Here is a 17,988-nt window from a genome sequence, read left to right on the forward strand (position 1 = left end):
ATGAACATCTACTTCCCCAGAGAAAATTTCTGCAAGATGAAGACGAAGTATAATTCTCCCAGCATCTCCAGAGACAGACACGCATTACCACCCCCACCTCACCCACGTGAAGACCAGCTAGATGGCTTAAAGCACAAGTTCCCCATGCTGTGACAGACAGAGCCAAGGCTCTAAACTCCTCCTTTCACTAAGAGACAGGTCACTCCCACCCCCAGTGTGGTTTTAAAAGCAGAAATATGGATAAGGATCTTTAAAGTCCACCAGTCCCCAAGTACTATTGAACAAGAAGAACTACACAGGTACGCGTTTCCCAGAAAAATCCACTTGTACAGAATTTGACAAGAACCCCATCTTACAAACGGAGCCCAGTTGGACACCTAGTGCCACTACTGAACTTCGCCCAAAGTGAACTGATTATGTTGCCAGCAGGGTTTTCAATAAGAAGTGGATGGAAATTACTGGCTTGTTAGTGTTTAAGCAAGCCGTCCTCACAGCCCAGCATCCCAAATCAACAAAATACAAGTGTAATCATAACATCTGGGGTTTTGTTCATTTGTTTCTTCTGCTGTGCGAGGAGATCACAACACAAAATATATCATGAAAACAAAAGCTGGTTGTTTGGTTTTGAGGTTTTTTGTGCATGTGTGTTTGTTTTTTTAAAAAAAAATATCAAACACAGGATACCAAGGGCACCATTTGCAACAGTATCTTCTTACTCACCCTCTCTGATGCCACAGAACACAGAACACAATGGGTAAGAAGAATCTCACTAAATAAGGGAGAAACCTGGGCAGGATTCACCACGCACACATTGCAGGCTTATCGGAGATAAGCATTTTCAAAGAAAACAACACAGATTTCAGACACCAGGATGTGGCACACAAAGGTCCATCCCCACGTGTACATACACCTTCCCCATCACTTGGTTACCTGAGTCTCGCTGGCAATCTCCAACCTTCCCCTGGGTCACAGCGTGTGGGGAGGGGGAGCGTCTCCTGCGTCCTGCCCTTTTGCAGTCTCTCTCCTCACCCCTCCTATGATCACCTCTAGATTCAACATCATGGAGATTCTCGTCACGCACCATCCTGCGCGATGAGTGGCCCTGATGACGAGATTTGTGTTTTTCACGGTGCACCAGCTGACTGCCACCCCGATGCCAGGTCTCCTGCTCAGCCTCCAGTTCCATCTCAAGAAGAGGAAGGTGCTTTTCTCTGTCTTGCCTTATTGGCTTTCTGCTGTGCCGTGCCTGGTCTGCAAGTCCACGCTCTGACTCCAGATCAAGACTGAGAGGTCTCCGAGCCTTCTCCCTGCCAGCCGCTCTCCTCTCCCGCAGCTCCCAGCTATTGCTGTGGTCACAGGCGCCATGCTCAGCTTCTCTTTCCAGGTCAAGGCTGGGATGTCTCCTGGACCTTCCCTGGCTGGCTGATTTCCACTCCTGCTGATGGCCACTGCTGGCCCCACTCAGTTGAGGAGACCTCCGATGATCCCCCGAGGTGGAATGCTCGTGTTCGGAAGCACCGGACAAAGGTGAGGGTGCTTCTTGGTGCTCTCTCTGCCGGTGCGCGCGCCTGTCACCACTGCGTGCCCTGCGAGGCTCAGAAACCTGCTCTCTGGGGTCACCCCAGGGGTGCTCTGAGCAATGGGGGGACAAACAGTGAGCGGGTTAGTGGTGCGGGGGTTAACGGTGGCTCAGCAAGGCCAGACTCACAGCGTGCGGATGAGGGAGCTTGATGCAAGGAGAAGCTGGAAATGCAGGCAAAGCACGACGGGAGCAGAAAGAGGACTAAGAGGGATACAATGCCTGCAGGATGTAGCGGTGGACAGAGCGAAATGGCAGCCTGGCTAGCAGCAGGGCAGCACAGGAGGCAGCGGGGCTGGAGCCGAAAGCACAGGTCCAGCCCAAAAGTGTGTCCGAGCACCTCCTAAGACAAGGACAAGCCAATATGGAGTTGAAGGACTTTTAATGTGATGTTATTGGGGCTGAAAATCAGCCTGAGCTGCAGCTTGTCTCCTGGTGACATGTCACCGCCGCAGGATACTGCAACCATCAGAGAAGGGCTTGCAAAGAAGGGTGCAAAATGCAGGTGAGGCTGAGAGGCAACGGGGAGGGCATAAAGCCAGGAGGGGCTGAGCAGAGGGTCAGACTGCATCCTGGCTTACGAGTACCTGTGCCTTGCCCTTGCTTCAGCACAAGGTTTTTCCATCAGAAAAAACAGCCTCACCTAACAGGGGAAAGACCCACATAAAGCAGAAGAAAGAGACACAAGTGGGATGGGATTTTTTTTTTTTTTTAAAAAGCAAGAACAAGATGATGGATAGCTGCAGCATCCAAATATCTTCCACCAGACTGTCACGTATCCCTTGCAGACTCAGAAGTTTCACGGCCCGCACTTATTCATTGTCTAAATAAAAGTTTAGGCTTTGACTGCAAGAGAGGGCTACAGAAATTTAAGGACAGGATAAGACTTCACAAAACCCAGGCTCCTGACCTCAGCACTGTAGCTGGAAAAGCCGCTTACTCAGCAGCTTGGCGGGGTTGTTTCCCCCGTGCTTTCCAGAAAGCAGGTGGAAATTTTCTTTGCTTTTCGTTTCAGTAATAAACCTGCCACAGCTATGAGGATGCAGCAGTCTGCCTGCATACAATCTGCTGATCAATTTATTTGCCAATCAACCTATTTGCTAAGAAAAATCATTGCACTGACTGAACTATTATATCTCTACAGCAGATTTTCAGAATGACGGCATATTTCTGAAGAAAAAAAAAAAATTGCCTTGAAGCAGAGGCTGATTTGAAACAGAGCTACACAAAAAAAAACCCCAACCCAGCAGCATAAGACTTTCCTTCTCCACTGTTGAGAGGTTTTTTTTACGGTATCTAAAAATATTTAAAATAGATTTCACTGCACATGAACTGCATTCTGTTTTAATAAATAGCTCTGCCTTCTTTACAATCATCTAGGTTTTGGGGGGATGGGGTGGGGTGGGAGGAGGGTGTGACGATACACACACAAAAACCCCTCCACTAACACACCAAAACTGAATGTTCCCTTCAAGTCATTCTATTCAGAAAAAACTTTTTCAGAGCCAGCAAAAATACAGCCTACAGAAAATCCACCTTGTGTGACTTTTATCCAGAACAGGTATATTTTTAAAAATCCAAGAACTGTAAGAGTAACCACAGCAGTTCCTGTTAACTGGTTTTCGGTTCAGTTTTAGATCATTTACATGATTTACAGAAAACAATATCCAATAGAACAATCTAGAGTGACTTACTGAACATGGGAGACTAGAGCCTGAAAGCAAGAGTCAGTTTCTGAGCAATATTAACAAGAGTCTAAGAATTAATTGGATTTTGTCATTAAGGAATGCTCAATAAATACAGCAGCAGAGAGCAGAAGATCACGAAAGAGCAGAGCGTGGCCATGCTGGGAAAGCATCGCTGCAGGTAACACAACCATGCCAGACAGAAGATTTGCTTTTGGGGTATCTCTGGGCGATTAACTCCTCAGCAGGCGCTGGTTCCTGCGGCACCTTCTGCAGGGGCCATGTAAATACGTCCTGGCATTCCTCTCTCAAGCAGCAAGTGACTGAGCGAACACAGAAATGTTTTTCATGGCACAGACACTTCTGGGAGGAACTCTGCCTTTTTTCATGTTTATTTTTCCACTTTTTAAGAGCTCAGATTGCTTTGGAGCAATAGCCCTAATCCACATTCTTCCTGGATGTGGATAAATTTTTATTCAGTCTCACGACAGACTAAATCCCAAACAAAGCAAAGGCTTTTTTTTTTCCCCCCGTTTAAGTTCACAAGTAATGAGGAAAATACAAACTGAGGATGCTGATGCCTATTCAAATGGCGCTGAAGTATTTAAGAGACTCCAGATCAATGGACTGGATGATCCAGGCATCAAAATCCACTCCAGTCCTTTCTGGTTTTTAAGAAGTGCGGATCAAGAGCAGCACAACTATGAATGGTCAGGCAAAACACCTTCTACCTCACCTCTGAGACTACAGGTTATTGCAGGAAGAAAAGTTAGACCCACAAGACATCCTGCTTTCCAAATCCACACCACAGTCAGCTCAGAATCACAGGCTTTTGTCAGCTGACTTCTGTTACAAAGAAATCCACCCCGTCCTACCATCTCTGCATCATAATGCTATTACCTATACAGTATTTTTTCAGGGACTTGCCCTATTTAATTCTGAAATATTGAAGTGGGTTGGCCATAAGACTCCAAGATCAAAGTCTCTGCCAGCTCTGTACATGTAGCAGAACTTGGGGTCATGAAGTTTCCACTTGGTTACTGTTTTGCACTTTGTGGGTTTTTTGGCTATCTTGAACTTCTTCCCAACTGAAACTGAAATACTTTGTGTAAGTTCAAATAAAAGACATTTAAAATTGCCAATGGCATTGATGTTAAGAGAAATAAGAGGTTTGATCTTCATCTTCACAATCTGTTAATCAAAAGCATCCCATCTCTTACCCACCACATTTTTTTTTTCGAAGAAAGAACACAAGAACCACCACCAGTGCACAGCAAAGCCATCCCCAGATTGCTCCGTAATTAAACACACCCCAATTCTCTCTTCCTGATTTAAAGAAGGTCTGTATTCAATCATAAAAGCAGACCAAGAGAAAGCAATACAGCGCTGTGGGTCATATGTTTTCCACAATGTACAGTCCCAGATGATAATCACAGCAGAGACATTCTGTAGAGATGACTTTGTTATTCAGTAAGTCATTCAAAGCGGTTGTGCTAATTTTAATGCTTGGATACATACCTGCAAGGAGTTATTTTTGAAAGGCTGTTCCATGAACCAGCATTTATTCCTTTATGCACGTAGCTGTATCAGCATTGCAGATGAGCACATGGAAATGTTTCTCTTTGAATGCAAGTGTGGAATTGCATTTGCATTTCTCCCCCCACACGCTTGTGGTGTTACACAGAAGTAACCGTGGCTTATCTGTACCATCAGCTACTGTTTTTTTCCACAAGCTCTTTCAAAGCACACATGCATGGGTGTGCTTGCACATACACACACCCTACCCCTGTCCTTTAGGCCATCTTCTAGGACATCAAAAATTATAAAATTGTCTTCTCCACTTTTTTTTTAAATATTTCCTGATTCTAGAATAAAGTCTGACCCTGGAAACTGATGCAATGCTACAGTGCTGAATGCAGGACTGTAGGACAAGGGAAATCTAAACGGAGTTGCCAGATCACCAGGTTCACCTATGCTGCCGTGATCTTGATCCTGTATCTAGCAGAAACATACCTCCATTTTCTGCATAATAGCTATCTTCATAGCCTGCGTGTCCATGGGATTCTGGGTAGTGCTTCTTGCGCTTTTTTTCTTCCTGCAGTTCTTTCTGTTGTAGGAGACGGGCAATGTCCTGTAGAGGTGGAAGAAAATAAAAGTTACCTATCCCTTCTAAAAAATATCTCCAGATTAATTTTATTCAAATTCTTTATTCAATTATAAAAATCCTGATAGTTTAACTTTTCAGACGTGGCAATGACAGCGTTACTCTCAAATTCAGTCCCTGGGCTGGATGGGGCTTCTAACTTAGTGGCTGACACAAGGGACCACCTCAGCAACCAGCATCCAGTCTCACCCAGGGCCACCACTGAGCTTCCAACCCCGCAGCAGACTTGCGGGTTCCTGTTCCAACCTGCACGCAAGCCAGCAAAGCCCTAATGGCCAAAGCAATGCAGAAAGGACTGTGCGTGCAACCTTGGGCTTTCAGCAAGGATTTGAAAGTCACACAAGCACACAGCCGCTCACACGAGTGGGCTGGACCTCCCCACTGGACTCCACCAGGGAAAGAAAAACAGAGGCAAAGACTGTCTCCAGCTGAAGGCACTTCTGACTGGAAGGAGTTCCTAGAACAAGTCATGAACTCACTTCAAACTAGCTGTAATTTACAGGGACTGTAGGATGCCAGGCAGGGAAATGCATCAATCTGACAGGCAGAGGCTGAAGGACAAGAAAATCGAAAGGGACGTTAGGAAGAGAGGACTCGGCACAAGGCAGGAGCACTGCAGGGACTGCAGCCGTCCATCTTCTGTCGCAGTTTTGGTAGACAGACCAAAGGGAACGGCACTCCATTTTCCTAATTGGTTTTCCTTCGAGATGACTAATGGATCAACAAGGCCTAGAAACAGCAAACAGCTCCCTGGGCCTTGCTCATTTGGGGCTCAGAAGCGAGTCAGTGGAGCCAGTCCAAAGCTAGGAAGAGAAGCTGGAAGATACCAGCAGGGCATGCTAGCCCTGTGGATGATATTTATTTAAGCCTCAGGACCTTTACAGAGCCATGCACATAAAGTGTACACTGCAGGCAGGAAAGGCATTGCTGAAATGTGGACTAAGAGCCAGCGCTCTCCAGAGCAAAGCCAGCACTGGAGGACATTGGATGGGTGTTCAAGTACAAACTATTATTTCAGGATTCAGATCAGATCTGCTCAGTAACCAGCTTTGTGGAGGACCTGGGGATGCCACAGACTCTTAAAAGAAAAAAATTCCTTCCCCTGACAAGGTTAACCTCTTCTAGCAAGTACAGTAAATCTATAAATATATGGGCTTAAGCACATTATCTCCAGGACTGAGACAGCTTAGGACTCATAAATCCACACATACCATTTCTTACAGACTGGACTTGTAAGCAGGTAGGCTTAGCACTTCATTTAAAAACCCTGCGCACCAGACTGGATCCGCCTCAAGCGGAGCACTGGCATAGCGCTGCTAGTTATTGATACCAGAGCGCTATCACATACACTCGGCAGCTACTACACCCTCACGTGTGACAGATACAAGACTAGTCCGGCGTGTGGCCAGTACCGATGTAATACAGAATGCCCTGCAGGGTACGTGTAGAGATGCTGTGCCGAGGGCTACAGAAGGGGCTCTGCCGTTTGTCCCTCTGCCAGCTGACAAACCTCTGGGGCACCGTGCAGCAACTCACGTTGCTCAGGTTCTGCATCAGCACAGGAGCCCATCCAAAAGAAATAATGCTGGAGGGGACCCTGGAAGGGAAGCAGGATCAATTCAAGCTCTCCAGAAGTCCTGTTGCAAGGATGGGCAGTAGTGCCACACCTTGGTAACCAGCTGCAGCCTACCTCAGCCCAGTTACACTTCAGCCACTCTTGGAACTTCCCACGTACCAGCAGGAAGAGAAAGAATACTTATGACTTCTCCTCATTGCTTTGAGACATTTATTTGAAGATTGCTCCCAACAGCACAAAACGGTCAGCACGCTGGTTTGACAGGTTGCAGGGACCTGTTGTCAGACTGCTGACAGCCCAGCAGCTCGCTACAGAAAGCGGGAAGGAAAGGTGCAATTCTCACAGCCAACACGAGTAGTATTGCACCCCCTTTGCCTTCCTGATAAAAGTAAGACAGATTGCCACATTTATAGCATGAATTCTTTAGCCAGAGTGTTCCTCCCACCCCTGTTAACACAAGCTCCTTTTGGAAGCCCTTCCATATCCTGGGTAGCCTTTAAGTACTTGCTTGGAATTAATGATATAAGAAGAAAATGAGGTCTTGCAAAAGCTAACTGATGCATCTGTCAGGCAAGGACAGATTCTTATTTCAGGCTCTTCCAGGAAACACAGCCTTGTGTTCAAACTTCCTATAGAGAAAACGCCACCAGGTGTCTCTTGAGCATCTTAAGGCTACTCAGACTTCTCAGGAAATTATCTGTAATTAAAAATGGGGCCACATTCCAGGCTCACACAGGTATTCCTCCACTCAGTGGCTTTCTTGAACCCCCAATCTAACACAATCAAGTGATCAACAAGCCAAACCCTTTGAACACCATGGACAAACTGCATTGCCCACTCTCAACCAACAGCACCAGAGCAATATTCTGAAATCACAAAAGAAACCTGCCAGCAAGAAACTGCAACAGGGTGTTCAGGCTGTGAAAGACTAAATTGAAGGAAGGTAATGGAGAAGCCAGAGATGGATGGATGGTTGGTCTAAGGGTCCTGCTGAAGTCTTTGCACCAAAGACGAAGAAATCATGACTGAGGATTCTCCCAGAAGTAGTACCTGTCTTCTTGCATTTGAGAAAGCAAGCAGATCTCAGAGTGCACAGCCAATTACAACTTCCTACACCAGGGTAACAAACACCTCAACAAGACTCACTTGTTACTCGCCCTCTATCAGCAAGGCCACTGGAATCAACAACCCTCGTGACCCTTGAGTGTGAGGACTATAACTGTATCTTATTCCTGTAACAGGACTCCCCAAAAATCTCTGTGCATACCGAGATCTGTGAGGACCAGGACTGACACCATGCAAGCCAACTCCTGTGGCTAATGACCGAGAAATGCCTGCACTGAAAGGGCTGCTACAAATAGCCCTGCCATCCCCGCAGCTTTAAAGGTTACCTCGTCTTTTTCCTCTTGCCTGCGGCGCTGCTCCGCTTCAAATACCAGCTTCACTTGGATTTCCTGAGCGATCTCGCAGTCCTGTCGTTCTCTAGAAGGCAAGGAAACAGGGATTATAGGCAGCTAAAGTCACAGGCATCAGTCAGCCCGGAGAAAGGCATAAAAGAGCTAAAGAACCATCTGATTTACACAGAAGAATTATTACTTAGTATTAGTGCAGAGCCTATGAATCCTCACCAGGGACCAGGACTCCCCATACTTACTGCTGGCCAAATTTAGAAAATAGGTCCCAAAACATTCACAATCAGAGTATAAAGCAAGAGAAAACAGATTCATAGGCAGTTTGGTAAGAAAGGAGGTAGGTCCCACAGGACAGGGCAGGCCAAGGTAGCGCGTAGGAGCCTCTGCACACAGTCTAGTTCTGTTGAGGAGTTTTTTGTACGCGTGGTGCCAAAGGAGCGTTTGGGGGCCAGGTTAATGCAGGCATTTCTGGGAAGTGGTTTTCATGCGAAAGCCAAGGAGAAAGCACAGAAATGCTGACAGCAAGATGCGGTACGCAGGCCAGGCGGAGGCTGGAGATGGCAGTTCAGTAATGAACAAGAAATGCTGCTGAGGTGAGACACAAAAGCAGAACCAGTGCCAAGAGAGCGACATGCGTCAGAACGGGGGGGTGAGGGAGCCATCATCGCGGTGCCAGCGCGGATGTGGGAACAACACAAGATTGCATTAACTGGGGACAGAGAGATACCAGAGTAATTGAGACATGAAAGGGAAGGCCTATTTCAGAGACATCATACAGAAACCATCTGCGAGAGTTGTGCTCTACTCAGCCGCGGCCTCTGATGCCCTGCAAACAGGCTGGAACAATGGCCAGGGGTTCCCTAGGGCAACCCAGAAAAGTGCTGGGGGATTTAAGAAGAAAGGTTAAGAGTTCTCTCTTTGAGGACTGTTGAAATTGAGCCAAATACTAGCTCTAAGAAGGTCAGGAAAAAAAAAAAATCTCTGCAATTGAGACTACTGAAAGGCAAGGCATAGAAGGAGGTGAGAACAGAACAGCAACAGGCAGAGCTTGCTTTATCAGAATACAATCTTTTGAAGAATACACTGACAACGATCAGATAGGTAATGGAAGTATATTATGGAAGTCAAGCAAATATTTCAAGAGAAGCAGGTTCAGCTATGTCAAAGTTGTGCTGGGTGGGCTGGAGCAACTAGTTGTTGGCTTGAGCAAGGATCAGAGCATAAATGACCCAGCAAACTTGGAGGCAAAGGACTGGAAGAGAGTCTAGGACACGAGCAGAGGAAATTACAACAGTAAGTGCAGACAAGTATTTTCAGTGGCAAAACAGAAAAGTGGCATGGCTGGAGCAGGCAGTGGTACTGCAGAGCCTTCTTTTATAGAAGGGGAAGAAGAATGAAAGAAGCGGAAAGAGTGCACACGTGGTTTAGGGTGGGGAGGAAGGACACTGCAACAATAAGAGGGTTTAGAGGACAAATGCCACCAAGAAACAACTCGTCTGTCATAGGGAACGAAAAGGAACAAGCAGCAGGAGGGGAAAGAAGGTTCGTTATTTCTGTCAACTCCTCCTTGGAAGCAGACCTGCAATTGGGTACCGCATGTTATTTATATCCCCTTCCCCAAACACACACGAACCCAAGTCAACGTCGCAACACGAAATTTCCTACCCTTTCGCAGACCACCACACTCACGTATCCGTAAATTGACCCACATCTAGAGACACCCTGGAAGGCACTCATGATTTTCAGTGTTTGTAGGGCTGGAGTTATCAATAGGTCAAACACCTTCGGACATCAGTTTCTTTCATCCAGGTAATAAAATCTGGCATTCTGTGTGCACGTCTGTGTGCATTTCACTTGACTCCAGGGAGAGACCTGTTCAAAGGTACACGAGCTCACACGGCAGCAAGTCTAGCTCTTGAACCTGCCATATAAAAAAGGACCTTGGCAAACCTGGCACCAGCAGGGAACCACAGTCCCCAGCAAAACAATAGCTGAACATGCACATCCCGGGGAGCAGGCTGTCAGTGGGCCAGAGACAGTGGATCCCTTACGACCCCAGCCTCAGAGGACACGAATCCAGGTAGAAAATAAGTTTGAAAGGTCAGACATATCAAGGCATTGCACGTCTCCAGTTCCCCCGGCACCTGTGAACAGAGCTAAGGTGCCAAGTTCATCAGCACCAACTGACTTGCTAAATGCTTAATATACATCTTATTACAGACAAACAGGAGACAGAAACAGCTAATCGTCTTTCAGACCCAAGGCAACAAGGTCATTGCCTCTCCATTCGCAGCAAAGAACATTAGAAGAAATACGAAAGTAGAAGCATTTTCTTATCGCTGATGACACATACCTTGGAATACACCGTATCAATCTCGAAGAACCACTGAACAGCAACAGAGCACTAGATTTTGGGTTTTATTACTCAGTGATAATTAAATACTGAGATTTGATTAGTTAATCAACACAAGGTAGCGTTTCAACTTGACTGAGCATAAGGTTAAAGAACTTTGACAGCTCTTCTTGTTCTTCAGTTTCTTTAGCATGAGTTCAAGTGCCCATCAGTCCCCAGAAATCAGCCAGAGCAACACAAATGTCACCATCCCTGAACATCACACCTGTGTGTCCTTCATTCCTGGGCAACCAGGAGTGTCAGGGAAACTCTACATTAGTTTAGGAAAAAGAAAAAAAGTCAGTGTGATCATCAGAAAGCTCCCATTCACACTGGCTGTAGCAACTAATTGTTGCCAGATGAGGAAAAAGAAAGAAAAAAGAAAAAAGAGTTTAAGGGAACCATTCAAAGGAACTGTTCACATTAGCGTAACAGAACCATCACAGCACGGGGAGCAAAACACAGAAAAAGCATATTTTCACAGTATTTCTGACAGTTATTTTAGCAACCGTGCTACTACGCTCGGCAGCATGCAGGCTGCTCAGCTAGATGCGAGAGATGCTTTTAAAGAAGCACGAAAATAAGGTTTGATGCTTCCCTGAATTCTTAAAGAGAAAATTTTTTTTCTATTCTCTCATTTATCTTCACAAAGTCTTTCTGCAAGAATCTAGGATTTGAAAGACAGAAGCAAGCCCATAAATTTGAAAAGCTTTTTTTTTTTTTTTACATTCTATGTTTCTAAAGGCCACCCAGTTCTGCCCCTGTACTCCTCCCATCACCTGGCAGTGTCAAACTGCCCTAGACCATACAGAAAGCAACAACATCAAGGATCATTTTGTTGCCAGAACACGCTGATCTTGCACAAGGAGGAGACAGTGGGAACGTACAAAGAATTAAGGAAGAAAAAGATCCAATTACAAAAGGATGCCTCCAACTTTTTTTTAGTATTCTTGCAGAAGAGCTCACGCTTTCAGGAGCTGAACTGCTGCTGACACAACATTTTGCATCAGCAGTTCTGCCTGTAACTGAGCTCACAAAGTTTGTAAATCCCATTTTACACAGTCCCACCACAAGAAATTTGTTTGCAGTTCCCAGCAAGTAACAAAAAGGAGTCATCTCTGACATACAAAATTAATTTTATGTTGTCATTTACATGCTCACATCTCTAATCATGAAGACAAAACTACTGAAAGAAAGGAGAGACTTGAGAGATACACGTGTCTACCCAGTGCAGCCCGAGTGCGCTGGGAACATTGGAAACAGTGGCTGATGTGTCACACCCCGGCTTTAAATCTTTTACAAGCAGCTCCTTTGAAGCCAGTCCCGTATCTCGCACATCTGCGGCACAGAGCTCTTCCACTCCATCGCTGTCTCGGCCAGATGAGCCACCCAGGGTCTGTGATCCACCACCAACTGTACCTGGTGGGTGGCATCACAGAGCACGACGCAAGCCGGGAGGCAGCACAGCCGTCGGGAGATGCATCCTGCCTTGCAGACCCTGCATTTGCAGGGAGCCCCAGCCTCCGGCTCCTGTCCTTGGGATCTGACTGAGCCCTGTCACACAACCTGTTTGTTACATCTCATGCATTGCAACAGAGTAAGGATGGGGGAACAAAACAAACAAACAAAGAAAAGCACCAGTGTCAGCTCTGGATTGGAGAGTACAGTTTGTTTTGCCCCACACTGCCGTGTTTCATTTTCACACCAGCTGTGAGCCATGGCGCACAGAAAGCCAAACCACAGGCCACAGGGTTAGATCTGGCCTGCGGGACCTGAACAAACCTACAGAGCAAACCGGATCACTCATTAAACATCCTCCCACAGCTGCTGCAAAAGTCAGTGACTGCAAGAGAAGGCCTGTCCCCCAACACCCATCTCCACCGAGTGACCCCGGGGCAGCAGCTCCTCTTCCCAGGGCACTTCACGCTGCCGTATCTGCGAGCACAAGCAGCGGCTTTCAGCTGTTCAGTGCAGCAGGACAGCAAAAAGCATTGTGCCCAGCTCTTCAAAAGCACTCATCAGGCACAATGCAAACACATTAATATCTGCAATTTCCACAAGAGAGAGAATTCACTGTAACACCGTATTTCTGTGGCGTGGTTTCTCCTTTCTCAAACTTTAGCCAGGGACAAGGTCAATGCAGGTGGCCAAGTCACCCCACTTTGCCAACAGGCAGCAGAACAGAAAAGCTCCTTCCCATGGTCAAGCAACAGAATCTAAGCCAGGACGGGCCCCAGGACCACCTACTCCCTCCCTGTCCTCAATGGTCTGTGCCAGAGCCTAGCATCAATATTTTACAACAGCTAGCCAAAGGAGAAAAGACACAAAAGCAAAAGGCTGATCAACCTAAAGCCCATGTACTGTCAATCAACCTAAAGCAGCCGATTTCAGTGCTCTGACCAAATGGAACAACCGTTTCAACAGCTCCATCCCAAACTCACAAGTCTTTTCGGTGTTTCTGGATTTGAGCACGTGCTTTCAGATCCTCCTCCTCTTGCAGTTGCTTGGCCACCTGCAAGTCATGTTGTACCAGACGATTACGCTGAACATTTGTTGCCAAGTGATGCTCGACTGGAAATAAACACAGATAAGAACCCCAAATCAGCCTGCAGAACTTCACGGTGTGAACAAGACAAAGCAAGTGGGAGGGAGATTCCAGGACAGAAAGGAAGACAGTTCTTGGCAGGGAAACATCATGTAATATCTCTATAGGTGGGGAAGCCCTGAACTGAAATTACACTAGCAGCTTGAGACTGCCTCGGTTCAGCACTGAGGGGGCTGTGTTTGTGTGTGTTACCAAAACAAGATCTGCATATCTTAATTGCATCCAGGTTTATAGGGAACACTTTTTAGACTTCGAATTTCATTTTCTGGCCATGGGAAATTACCCTAGATTAATAAAGTGGGTCTGGAAGGCACCACCAAAGGCCAGTGAGGATGAGGTGAACCTAGACCACTTCTGATGGATGCTTCCCTCATTTGTTCTTAAAAACCTCTAGAGGAAACTCCTCTTGCTCTCAACATAATCAGTTCCAGAATCTCACTACCTTTATATTTAGCAACAGAGCAACCCAGTACTACAGCAAGTCCTTTACCATACATGGATATTGCCTGCAAGAAAAGATGGCTACGTGAGCTGCAGCCGAGCGCCAGCTTTAATTCAGTGGTCTCAGGTTCCAGCAGCAAGGGCACAACTTCAGCACAAGCTGCATACTTGGTGGAGTAACTAGAACAGTGTTAACACCAAGTACTGGTGGATACCAATGGTCTTGGCACCCAGCAAAGCAGATTAGAGAGGCCACCACACCTGAAACTGCAATGCAAACATACCCAAAGCAACAGATAAGCATGTTAAAAAAAAAAAAAAAGAAAACCCCCACCTGTCACTTTGAAGTTCCTGGCTGTACTTTTTTTTTTCCTTTTCTTTTCTTTCTCCTTTTTAAACTCTTGGTAGTACCCAGCTGCCCTACCTCAAAATGTCTTAGAAGGAAGCCTCCTCTCAAAAGGCAGGCACTAGCAATTCTGAAATAAGTAAACAAACAGACCTCTTCTGGTTGCAGCTCAGGTCAGCCTATAAAACTTGAAGCTTCCAAAATTGCTAGTCATTTCTAAAATCCTTGCACAGCAACAAAACCTCAAGTGCACTCCCACATATAATTTTATCATAAATGGCACAAACTCACTCAACTTTAAAGGAAAGCACAAAATTGAAACATGAAATGCAACTATCTCTAGGGTACAATGTGAGCTGGGCAGAACACAGAGTAATGTTGCAGGACAGTGAAGGCAGTAAGAATAATCGGTATTCCATTAAAAAGAATAAAAATGAAATAAAAGCAGGGAGGATTTTTCCTCAGCAAAATCAAAGCCAGATATCTGTTGGGACAAATTTGCTTCACTTTGTTCCAAAGATCGTTGGTACTTACTCTCTTGCTCCTGTAAGTTATGGGCCAAGGTATGATCTTCCAGTACAGCAAAGTCTCGACACACTGGACAGGGAAACAAAGACAAGAGAATTAGCATCAGGAGCAAAACAAAAAGCATTACAAGAGCTATGGTGGTCGGGGGAACATAACGCACACAGAGACTTCAGACATACTTTCTACCAGCCAAGGTCTGGACTTGTGGGTTTCTTCCCCCTCCTGCCCCTGTGGCTATTTTTTCCACACATTTACTACTTTGTCCCTGTTTGCATAACAAGCCGCCTCCACTCTCCCCTCCACCTCTGCTTCTTTAGTTTAAGATCAGAATTGCCCGCACTATCACTGGATCAGACCTTGTGCACAAAACCCTGTATTCCACCCAGATTTATACCAACGCCCATGCTGAGTGTGTACAACTAAAACCAAGGTGAAGTGTTTATGCTTACTATGACTTTCTTTGCCACGTTAAAGACAGAGCAGTATTTTCTCCGCAAAAAGACACACACACTCTGTCACCTCTGCAGAGCTGAGCAGACTGAGCTCCACAGCTCTTGCTGCAAGGCATTTCTACCAGCTCAGGAATCATTTTACAGCTGTCTCCAGTAAGCTTCATTGACTTTTTCCAAGTGCAGATGCTGGCTATGTACCTAGAACCCAGGCATGGGATCAACCACAGCATCACCAGCAGGGATAAGCACAGCTTCTTAAAAAGACACTGAAAATGACCCGGAGACAAGCTAAACGGGAAGAGGACGAGTTCCCTTTGGCACCAGTCTGAAAGCAGCAGATTTTTGCCAATGCCTATCACTTTCGCACTTGAACTTTCAAAAGAACACTCTACCCACACTGTAGAAAAACACCAAGGTTTATTTTTAACTTGTTATGATAGGCAGCAGGGCAACAAAACACAAGGCACGTACAGATTGGGACAGGGACGGACACACACACAGCATCAGGTTCAGGCTTTTGGTGACAGGTACGCATCAGCTTCTTGGTGAACCAAGGACAAAGTGATCTGTGCCCTCAAACCACAGGATGGGGCCCCGCTCCACACATCTGCCGTACACGGGGTTCCCGTCTGCTTCAAGGGGAGTTTAAGGCACAGGCACTGAAAAATTGGTACTAGGGAGGTCTGTAACTTGTTTTTCCTGAACGTGAGAAGCTAAGAAGCTCAACTGGACCCGAGAGGGGAATCTCTCCCATTTGAAACGCACAGCATAAAGAGAACTACAAGGTGCTTCTGAAGCTGCAGAGGGAGGTAAGAGCCACTGCCGCTGTGCTCCGTAGGAGAAACCCTGGAGAAGACCACGGTTTCTCTTTAGCAGAGCACAGCAACAGCCTAGAAGAGAAAGTGAAAATAACCCCAAAACCTCCAGAATGTACCAAAACTACAAGGGGACTTTATGAGGAACCCATTTATGAAAGTGCTCAGAGTCAGAGAAGATAAAACATTTCCATCACCACAAAGGGTGGAAAATACTACAAAGAAACAAGAAGGCAGCTATGTCTTCCCAAGCCACAGCCCCTTGCGTCTTCCCTCTTCTTGCATTAATGCATATGTTCTGATAGAGAAGCACTGAGATGTTCCTTTGCACCCACGTATCTTCACAAAATACCTAGAAGAGTTTCTAGTTTGTGTGCTAGGAGGTCAAATAAATACTTTATCCTTTATTGCATTCAACAGAATTTTTGGTTGAGTCTTGCTACATTGGAGGATGTTTTACAGATGACAAAAGCACCTAACAACTACAGCAGTGCTTCAGGAAAGGAGAGTGACAAGCAGCAGGGTGGAGATGAGGACAGAGATTACAGTTATACCATCCCATAGTGACTCACTTTAAGCATGTACAATTCTAGATGGTGCAATTAAGGTTTTGTTGTTGCTTTTTTTTATTGCAACTTCTTTTAAAAAAGGAAAGAGAATACAAAACACTAAATAGCACTAAAACGCTTCCAATGGGTATTTGTGTACGTATAAATAAAGAAACACTGCTTTCGGCCACAGAACTGGGAGAGCCACAGCTGAGCAGCAGGCAGCAGTGCTGCTCACAGGTGACATACCCAGGGTGCCCGGTGGTCACAAGCACATTTTTATGGGATGAGGCACGGGGATCTTGCCCAGAGAGACTTCATTTCTGTGGTCCCTAATTCTATTCGGGTTTACAGCATGATGACGGGAACAACTGCCTTCTACTTACAACAAGCGTCATCTGGCCTGCTGGAAGCACACCTCCAACTCAGGGGTTTGAGTCCTACTGTCAGTTCAGAGCTAAGCAAAGCCACCTCAATACAAAGCCACAAACAGCTTACGCGAATCTAGGGCTGTGCTTTTACTACCACACATTCAAGCAGCAGCACTTGGTCCTGACAGTTTTAAAAAAAAAAAAAAGAAAAAAGGGGAGGGAAGTGTTATTTTTAACTGCAATAGGTCTCAGCAAGTCCACTGCACAGCTGCCTGAACAGCTGTACTAGCAAGACAAGGCAGGCAGCACGAGAGCTAGGATGAACATTTCAGAGCTGCATATTTTTTGCTGTAAGAAATGTTTATGAAACTGCATCCCAGCCCTTCCCAACTCCTTTCTGCACAGGCTTATATGCTGCTCTGATCCCCGTGGTACTCAAGAGCTCTGCCTTGTTGGTCATGGTGCTGGCAGACCTTTGCTCCATCCTCCCCAGAGAGGTACATGTGCAGAGGAGGACTTTAGGGTTTTTTTTACTCCATTCTACCCACACAGACACACTTCTCTGGGAAGAGATATGCTTGGCCTACACGTGACAGTGGGAGGGCCGCGGTAGAACATTGCTGTACTTCTCTTGACAGTCTTGCACCAGTCCCAAAGAAATCTCATCTCCCTGGTGAGCTTCATTCCTACAATGTAGCAATGATTGTTTAATCCTTTTTGATTAATGGGCTATTAAAACATCCTAAAGAAAGCATGGACTCCTTAAATAAAAAGGCCAAGTGCATATACTGTTGTATAAGTGGGCCTGCTTCTTCTAGCTGCTCCTCCAGAGATCCTCTAGAAGTAGTTCATGGGTCTCCAAAGTCAAATAAACAGGGACAAAGCAAGTGGAGACAATGCCCTGGGACAAGCCATCAAGTTCCAGGGCTTAGACGTGAATACAGGGGCTGCGCCTTAAAACTGTGCTGATTATCCCGTCAAGATACAGTACAGAGAGAGGGAAACTGGATGGCAATTCATGATGTGCACATGGGAAGCTCCCAAATGTCTGGGCTCCTCGGTGCCCCCAGCTCA

General features: G+C 46.1%; 1 protein-coding gene across 3 annotated transcripts in view; it reads right to left on the reverse strand.

Moving 5' to 3' along the window:
• The window catches only part of CCDC50 (coiled-coil domain containing 50), a 42,988-nt gene that overhangs the window by 11,114 nt on the left and 13,886 nt on the right, over positions 1–17,988 (reverse strand). For 2 of the 3 annotated variants that reach the window (XM_054835040.1, XM_054835041.1), the window contains exons 2-6: positions 14,735–14,797; positions 13,250–13,379; positions 8,396–8,486; positions 5,278–5,395; positions 931–1,632 (exon numbers count right to left, since the gene is read on the reverse strand). In XM_054835040.1, coding sequence (XP_054691015.1) covers positions 931–1,632; positions 5,278–5,395; positions 8,396–8,486; positions 13,250–13,379; positions 14,735–14,797 — 1,104 coding nt within the window. The remainder of the gene's footprint in view (positions 1–930; positions 1,633–5,277; positions 5,396–8,395; positions 8,487–13,249; positions 13,380–14,734; positions 14,798–17,988) is intronic. The other variant, XM_054835042.1, reaches the window with a different exon arrangement.

This window comes from Grus americana, chromosome 9 (genome assembly GCF_028858705.1).
Source record: "Grus americana isolate bGruAme1 chromosome 9, bGruAme1.mat, whole genome shotgun sequence".
NCBI lineage: Eukaryota > Metazoa > Chordata > Aves > Gruiformes > Gruidae > Grus > Grus americana.